Here is a 9,118-nt window from a genome sequence, read left to right as displayed (position 1 = left end):
CGGGCCGGAGGCGGACCGGGCCGGGAGAGGGGCGGGGCCGGAGGCGGGCCGGACCGGGAGAGGGGCGGGGCCGGAGGCGGGGCCGCTGGCGGCGGTTGGCTGGCGGGGAGCCGGCGGTTAGCCCATCGGCTGACCGGTCTCGGAGCGCTTGTTTCTTGTGGCACCGGGTACATCCACGTACCAGCTGCTGCTCCTAAAGTACCTTCCCTATCAACAACGCCGGGGAGCACGGGGAGCAGGCTTCGGCCTCCCCGGAGCCCTGTTCCGAGCTGTCAGCCTCAGTCAGGCTGCACCGCGACGGCCGCGTTCCCGTTCCTCTCCATCGCCTCATGCCACAGCAATGACAGCGCGCTGTCTTCTCCTCCTTCAGCTGCTCGGCTGCTGCCTCCCAGGCTTGGGGGCACCCTCTGCACTGGTGAGGCTGCCCTTCAAATACTGCATTCAGTTTTGTGGCCCTCACTATAAAAAGGACATTGAGGTGATGGAGCAGGTCCAGAGAAGGGCAACAAAGCTGGGGAAGGGTCTGGAGAACAGATCTGTTGAAGAGTCGCTGAGGGAACTGGGGTTGTTTAGCTTGGAGAAAAGGAGGTCGCCTCCATCTCTACAACTGCCTGAAAGGAGATTGCAGTTAGGTGAGGGATGGCCTCTTGTCCCAAGTAATTGGTGATAGGGCAAGAGCAAATGGCTTCAAGTTGTTCCTGGGGAAGTTTAAATTGGATATTAGGAAAACTGTCAGGTGTTGGAACAGGCTGCCCAGGGAGGTGGTGGAATCACCACCCCTGATGTGTTCAAAAAACACAGACATAGCACTTTGGGATGTGGTTTAGCAGCCAGAGGTCTTTTCAAACCTTAATGATTCCATGCTTCTCTCCCCAACTCCAGCCACCACCTCCACTGGTCACCTGCTGGGGCCCTCACAGACAAGTCTCTGGATGGCAGGATGAGCACTGGGCCTCATGCCAGTGGAACAGCACAGTGAATCTGTGTTACCAGCCCACCCCAGCAGTAAGACCAGAGGCAGAGAGGGAAGAGGCACAGCCACCACCTCCACCTTGCTGCTTCTGGTACCTGAACTTGACTTGGATGAAGAACACCTTGAACTGGTCAGGCCAGATCACGCTGCAGAGAAGCCTCCTGCCAGGCAGCACGCCTTCACCTGTGGCCTCTAGCCTCCTTACAGTGGAACACTCATCTGCTTCATGTGTGGACTTTGAAATCCATGTTTTCAGCAGCAGCCATCCTGCTTCTCTGCAGAGCTTCACATATTTAGTGCGGTTTGTCCCTGCACAGGATCCAACACTACAGTGCGAGTGGACCTTTCGTCTGCAGCTTTTTGGAACACAGAACAACCTCCTCCTCCAGAACAGCACAGACACATACAACGACCGAATAAGAAAGACTGCTACGCGCCTTGTCCGTCGCTCTGCTTTGCCCTTTGATCCAAAGAAATCCACTGGGTTTGTGGCAAAAGTGAAATGTACCAGAAGCAGCCTTACACCAGGCTTTTTGAGAGTCAGAGTCAACCACAGTGCCACACCAGCCATCGAAGCACCAACATCTTGCCAGCAGGAATTTTGTCAGATACACGATCTGTATATTCAGAAACCTTACAACACCACTATCCTGCACCAGAAAAGAGGGACATCTTTCTACCTCTTTGTCAGGCTGCTGCTCCAGTGCAATGTTGCTATTTCTGTCAAGTCCTTGTGGCGAATCTATGCTGTTCACAATACAACAACCGATCCCGACTGGTCCAAACCCATCAACTCCGACGCGATGCACGGAGTCGAAATGATAGTCTTAACTGTTCCCAGCTACACTTTAGATTTCGGCCTGTATCTCTTTTATTTCACTGTTGAGATAAACCCGATCAGGACAAAGACAATCCTCAGGGGCTCAGATAAAGTCTACATCCTGATCGAGGGCACCGATCTCGTGGCGAATATTGCAGGGGGGGCGTTCCGCACAGTGGGGTTTTCTAACAGGTGGACTCTCAATGGCTCTGCATCCTACGATCCTGATTCTCAGGAAGGACTAAAGGGAATGACATTTACTTGGTACTGCACTAAAGAGGTGGCAGACTACGAAACCATGACACTCAGCCCAGGAAAGAAATGCCACCCACACCAGAAGGATTTGAAATGGGTAACACCCTCAGGTCCAGTTCAAACAGTGCCTCGACAATTCCTCCCAGGGAAAGACACCTATTACTTTCGTCTAGTGGTTAAAAAGGGCGGAAGGAGTAGTTATGCTGATCAAACTGTGAACGTGAAGCCTGGCTCTCCACTCCTCCTGGATGTGACATGCATTGAAAACTGTGGTAAAGCTCTAATTCCAACAGAGAGATTTATCTTGTCTGGAAAATGCCTGAACTGTAGATCGTACAACCAGCCAATCTATTACTGGTCTCTCTTTTCTCGAAACTTTAAAGAAATCAGCTTTGACTGGTCTTCCAGGACCACCACGGGGAGGCATGGGGCTTACCTGTCTATACATGCTCAGACTTTTACAAAGGCTGTACAGCGATCCTACCTCCTCCTGTTAAATGTAACTACCCAGGATGGCAGGGCCTCTATGTATAGACGTGCATTTAAGATCAATTCTCCTCCAAAGGCTGGCAAGTGTACCATCAACCCACAATGGGGTAGAGCCTTGCAGACAAAATTTGTTGTTGCATGCAGTGGATTTTCTGACAGACATTTACCTCTGACATACAAAGTGGTAATAGCTTCTGATGTACCCAAAACTACCAAAATAACTTCTGTGGAGGAAAACACATTTGGCACAATTCTGTACTTTGGTTATCGACCTAAAACTCCTCCGTCTTTTCTCCCGGTTGGAGTGCCCTCTCAGAACTACCATCTGACGCTTTACGTTCAAGTCAGTGATTCCCTGGGGGCATTTACACAGGTGAATCTACACGCCCAGGTGCAGAAGCCTGTTAGCAGTCAACCGCCGGCTGCTCCGTTTCAAGAACTGACGGCTTTGGTGAGCAGATTGAGCAAGAGGATGACATCTTACCTCCAGACCGGCGATTATTTTAGTGCAGGTTATCTGAACTACCTGGCAGCCTCGCTCTTAAACTATATTAAAGCCACACCAGCTCTCCAGCTCCCGACGGCTCAGCTTCGAGAAGACTTGATTCGAACAGCCCTGAACATTTCAGCTGAGAGCACAATGGAAGTCAATCAAGTAGTTGCCTCTATTTGTCACATCACAGAGGACGCCGATGAAGTGAACCGCAGATCACAAGACCTTGCCATTAAGAAACTGGCAGAAGTAACGGGAGTGATGAATGTACGGAGGCATGAGAGCCAGTGGTCCGAGCAAGCAGAAATTCAGAGCAGTGGAATACTAAGTTGCTTGTCCAATGTCCTGAGAGCTGCTCTCCTGAATCGCAGGAGTGTCAACATAGATGGGGTTAAACAAGTCGTGTCCATCACGGAAAATTTGACAGAGATAGTTTTCCAGGGCAAAGTCCCTGGAGATATAGACACTCTCATGGGAACAAAAAAGTGGAACATCACCCTGAAAAAAGAGGAAGTCTGGAATATGACAAGTGCTTTCTCTGCCAAAGACAACTGCAGGAATTGCTTTTATCCATTGCTGGAAAGGGGCAATTATTCAGGGTTGTCCCCCGACGCTGTGATTTCCACTGCCCTTTTTGAGTTTGATGAGAACCCCTTCCCTTGGTTACATTACACATCAGAAATTGCAACAATGGTCCTGGGGTTTAAAATGGCAGAGACCAAGGCTAACGGGCATCTGCTAGGGATCATGCCTGAAAAGCCAGAAATTATTGTTGCTAGGAAAGATAAGAAATCTTCAACTTTTCAGTTAGCAATAGGACCTGGTAAAACACAAGCTCTCACAACCGGAGGATTTAGTTTGGAAATCAACAAAAATACCACAACCACATACTTCCAGATCCTGACCAATTTACAAGTTACTTTCAAGGTGCTAGTATTTACAGGCACTAACATCACTCATACTTACCCCATAGCCACATTTGATGCTTTTCACAACAAGGCAACAGTGGCAAGAGAAACTGAGACAGCTAGCACTGACTGTAACATTGAGACTCCCTATATTATCTGCCTCCCAGAGTCATTGCTGAGAGCCACAGCTCAAGGAAGCAGTGGAGAGGCTCATAACATCTCCATTGTCTTGCAGACACCCTATGTTGTGAGCTCTAAAACCCAGAGCCTGGTGAGCATTCACATCTTTAGTGATCAGTGCTTATTTCTGGATAATGTTCACAGTCAGTGGAGGCAAGACACCTGCATGCCTGGGCCCTTGACCAACTGGCAGAGGGTGCACTGCATCTGCAATCTGAAGCAGAGGCGCACAAGTCGGACAGTCACATCCACATCTAGCATCAGGTTCCTGGCAGCCAAAGTAATAGTTGCCCCCAACATAGTAGATCTGGAGAAAGCTCTGATAGCAGACATACATAGTAACCTAGTGACCCTCTTAACGGTGCTCTTCATTTTTGCCATCTACATTCCTTTAGCCATCTGGGCCATGAGAAAAGACAGGGCTGACAGGGCAGACAAATGCAAGGTTATAGTCCTGCCAGACAACGACCCTTTTGACAAAGTCAGATATTTGGTCACTTTATACACAGGCAGTCGCTGTGGAGCTGGAACCACAGCAGATGTCTTTCTTCAGCTCTATGGCCAGAAAGGCAAGAGCGATGCCCATTGTTTACGGCACCCATACTTCCCATCTTTACAACAAGGAAGTATTGATTGCTTTCTGTTGAGTGTTAAGAAAGACCTGGGAGACATTTGCATCCTCAGGATGTGGCACAACAACAAGGGCTCATCTCCGGGCTGGTTCTTAAGCAGAGCTGAAGTGGTGAATATGTCCACCAGGAAGATTTGGTTCTTTGTGTGCCGGAAATGGTTTTCTGTTGACAAGGGTGATCACTTACTAGAAAGGACATTTTCTGTCACAGATCCCAAGGCACCTCTGCACAGGACTGACTATTTTTTAATTAATCTTGTCAGAAGCCTGACAGAGGGCCATCTGTGGCTCTCAGTTTTTGCTCGTGCTCCCACTGGCACTTTCGGCAGGCTCCAAAGGTTGTCTTGCTGCTTAGCAATACTATTATTAAACCTGTTTGTAAACATTATGTTCTTTAATGCTCACAAGAACGAAGAATCTTCAGCACACATGAATTTTCTTAGGTCAATAATGGTAGGAATTGAGTGTGCTTTGATTACTCTACCTGTGGAAATCCTTATAATTGCCTTATTTAATTATTCCCAGAAGGACCCTCCTCCTCCTGGTATGAATCAGCCAAACCTAAAGCCAGGTTCACTCCCACTCTCTGGAAATCTTAAGAACCAGAAGGAACAACCACCAAAAATGCACCTTTCAGAAACTTCAGCACAATCAAGGAATATGAATCCCTTGGAGAACTTTCCCAGTCTGAGCAACTCACAGAGCCCTCCAGATTCCAGAAAGACAAGCAGCAAGTTCACTCCCCCATTCTGGAATAACTGCACCGTTCCTGAAAGAGATGCAAATGTAATTGTAACGGAGGAGCAGACAACCACAAATTCCCTTCCAATAGCTAAAGCTCCCCTAAAGAGAAGGCCACCAGCAGATTCCAACTTTAGTAGTAATTATGCAGAAGAAGGGGGCAACCTTCAGAAAGAAAGGAAACCACTAAGCTCTACTTCCACACCTTTCCTCCAGAGAGTGCGCCCAGTTTTCCGTCGGTGGCGCACCTGTCTCTCATGGGCACTGGTTGTAGCCGTCAGTGGGCTGTCCTCCTTTTTCATTGTGTTGTATGGTTTATCTTATGGCTACCAGATTTCCCTAGAGTGGCTTTTAGCATCTGTAGTCTCCTTTATTGAGAATGTGTTCTTCCTTTCCTTTCTGAAAATCATTTTGTTATCGGCTATAAGCGCAATCTGTCGAAAACGCTGCGAAAACATCGTGTGGTTAAGTCAGGAAAAGTATTCCGAGCTTAAGGTGGCCGAAGAAATGCTGAGTGCTGATGAGATGAGAGCTGTGCACTTGAAACTTGCTGAAATCAGGCGCAGCAAGTACTATCAGCCTTTGGAAGCTGATGAAATGGCAAACATGCTGAAAAGGGCACGAATTAAAGCTAAGGCATTCCTTTTCATAAAGGATTTGATCAGTCACCTTCTCTTTCTAACACTGCTCTTTTATTTTGTATATTCCAATGACAACATCAATAATTTCCACTACAATCGATTCATCCACAACCAATTCTCCCCAGGACTCTCCAATGTGGATAAGCTGGAAGATATCTACAGGTGGGTGAAAGACTCGTTCGTGCCTTTGATCCACAGCGACTCTCAGCCAACCTTTCTTTCTGAGAGCTGGTCTAAAATCCTTGGTTTGCCTAGGATGAGGCAAGTGCGGGCTAAAGATACCAAGAAGAAATGTTTCCATCCTCACAGTTCTGTAAATCACTTGGTGATCAGCAAGAGCCACTGTCTTCATGTATACGGCACCGACATCCCTGAGACAGGGCACTATGCCGGCACTTGGACAAAGGCTGCCAACCAGTCTGTTTCCAAGGATGCCAGCAGTTACGATGGGTTCACTTACCAGCAAAACAGGTCTCAGTGGATGTATTATTCATATGGAGATCTGCACACATATGGACCAGCAGGGTACACGTTTTACTTTTTCCCCAAAGAAAGAAGTCCTAATTCAACAACAAGGCTGAATGCTCTAGAAGAGAGCTACTGGCTTGATGACAAGACATGGGCTGTGATCATTGAATTAACTACATTTAACTCAGACGTAGACCTCTTCTGCACCATCTCAGTCATATTTGAAATGTCTGGGTTTGGGATCATAAAAACAAGTTTGGCAGTACACTCTTTTGCACTCCCCATTCTCCAACACCAAACTAAAGCTCAAAGAGCTTTGTTTGCAGTTGCCATTGCCTTTCTACTCATTTACATTGTAGAGGAGCTTCACACCATGTACCAAGAGAAAAAAGATTACATTAAAAACATTTCCAACATAATCAACCTTGGCTTAAAATCAGCATTCCTCCTTTTTGTCCTTTTAAAGGTCATCAAGTTTAAGATGGGAGAAGATATAGTGAATTTTTACTTACTTCACCCACATGATTTCATTCATTTTCATGCAGTTTCTCATCTGGATCAGAGTCTAAGGATTTCTATGGGCTTCTTAGGATTTCTGGCCATTTTGAAAACTCTGAAGTATTTTCAGTTGGTTTATGATGTGCGCCTGGTACAGAGATCCATCTTGGTAGCCCTTCCTGGAATCTCCTCAACAGCCCTCATGGTGCTGGTGTATTTCTTTGCTTTTATCATGTTTGGCTACCTTGTGTTTGGGCAACATGAACAGAAGTACAACAGCATCATTCATTCAGCTCAGACCATATTCTCTTACTGTGTCTCAGCTTTCAGTGATACCCCATTTTCATCCAACAGGTTGGTGGGTGCTATTTTCCTAGCCTCTTTCACATTAGTGATGATCTGTGTCTTGATTCATCTCTTCCAAGCTGTCATTATGTCTGCCTATGAAGATATGAAACGACAGGAACACGGAGAACCATCTGATGAAGCACAAGTGGCTACCTTTCTATTGCAAAGGCTCAAAAATCTGTTTTATCTTCTGAAATGTAAAAGATCCAAAACCAGCAAGCCTGGTCTTTTCCACAACATACTCTATGGGAAGCCTGAGAGAAGACATCAGCAAGATTCGGGCTTCAAGAACAAGCAGAAAAAGAAATGGGGAAAATTTGATTATTTTGTCATATGAGCAAAGCAAGATAGATCTTGTACTCAAGACCATCTTTACTCTGTAATATTTGCATTTCAAATAAATGTTCATAAATATTTGACTTCTAAGATTATTTTAACATTCAACTCATTACTAATGATTGTTAAGATGTTCTCCAGTTTATTTGGCATCAGTTTCAGTGGTATTCAGCTGTCAGAGTGCAGGGGATTGACTCTGACTGGTAGGTAAGCCCCCACCCAGCTGCTCACTCACTCCCCTCCCAGGAGCAAAGGAAGAGAATCAAAGGGGGAAAATGAGAAAGAAAAAGATCTTATGAGTTGAGATAACAACTACTTAAGAAGTGCAAACCCCCAAAACCTCCTGCAAATGGATCCCCAGCCAGTCTCTAAGTGAAAGTTAATGTCAAAAAACTTCCCTTGCTCTAGTTGCCTTGCTAAGCATGACCCCTCATCTCATGGCATCACTAATTCAATGCCAGACAAAGCCCACACACACAGGAACTGATGACTGTTTCACAAAGGCAATACATAAGGAGTTAGCTCAGAAGTCTGAGCAGAACTCTCACCTCTGGCTGAGCACATACTATTGTAAGAGCAAAAATGGCCTGAGATCTGGAAACACCATTCTTAGTTCCTACTGGTGTCTGCCTGGACTTTAGTAAGGCCTTTGACACTGCCTCCCACAGCATACTGCTGGAGAAGCTGGTGGCTCATGGCTTAGACTGGTGGACTCTTTGCTGGGTTAAAAGCTGACTGGATGGCTGAGCCCAGAGAATTGTGGTGAATGGAGTTAAATCCAGTTGGCAGCCAGTCACAAGCAGTGTTCCCTGGAGCTCTGTTCACAGAATCACAGAATCTGTCTGGTTGGAAGAGACCTCAAACATCATCCAGTCCAACCTTCACCCTGGCACCACAGGGTAAACACCAAACCACATCCCTAAGCACCAGCTCCACACTCTGCTTGAACCCCCCCGCCCCCAGGATGGTGACTCCGGCACTGCTCTGGGCAGACCATTCCAATGCCTGAGAACCCTTTCAGTGAAGAAATATTTCCTAGCATCCAGCCTGAACCTCCCCTGGTGCAGCTTGGAACCATATCCTCTGGTCCTGTCACTTGACATCAAGGAAGAGAGGCTGCCCCCTCCTCACTCCAACCTCCCTTCAGGGAGCTGTAGAGAGCAATGAGGTCTCCTCTCAGCCTCCTCTTCTCCAGACTGAACACCCCCAGCTCTCTTGGATGCTCCTCACAGCCCAGGTGCTCCAGGCCCTTCTCCAGCCTCATTGCTCTTTTCTGGGCATGTTCCAGCCCCTCAATGTCCTTCTTGTAGTGAGGGGCCCAGAAGTGAAGGCAATAC

At 47.1% G+C, this 9,118-nt stretch overlaps 1 protein-coding gene across 1 annotated transcript; it reads left to right on the top strand.

Annotated features, from left to right (window-relative positions):
• Positions 1-1,083: 1,083 nt before the first annotated feature.
• On the top strand, positions 1,084-7,816 carry PKDREJ (polycystin family receptor for egg jelly). Its single transcript, XM_068168130.1, has 2 exons — positions 1,084-5,293; positions 5,462-7,816. Exons 1-2 carry the CDS (start codon positions 1,084-1,086, stop codon positions 7,780-7,782), a joined length of 6,531 nt encoding a protein of 2,176 aa, XP_068024231.1. The 3' UTR covers positions 7,783-7,816.
• Positions 7,817-9,118: the final 1,302 nt, after the last annotated feature.

Source organism: Melanerpes formicivorus, unplaced genomic scaffold (assembly GCF_026170545.1).
Source record: "Melanerpes formicivorus ecotype bairdi unplaced genomic scaffold, bMelFor1.0.p_v2 SCAF_132, whole genome shotgun sequence".
Classification (NCBI taxonomy): Eukaryota; Metazoa; Chordata; class Aves; order Piciformes; family Picidae; genus Melanerpes; species Melanerpes formicivorus.
Note: the sequence above shows the minus strand (reverse complement) of the source record. Positions and strands in the feature narration are given on the sequence as shown.

Bases quoted from the DNA above. Each gene is read 5' to 3' on its own strand.
- PKDREJ (XM_068168130.1), top strand. From the start codon at position 1,084: ATGAAGAACACCTTGAACTGGTCAGGCCAGATCACGCTGCAGAGAAGC. The intron at 5,294-5,461 runs GTATGAATCAGC...AGAGCCCTCCAG, and splicing joins GAAGGACCCTCCTCCTCCTG to ATTCCAGAAAGACAAGCAGC.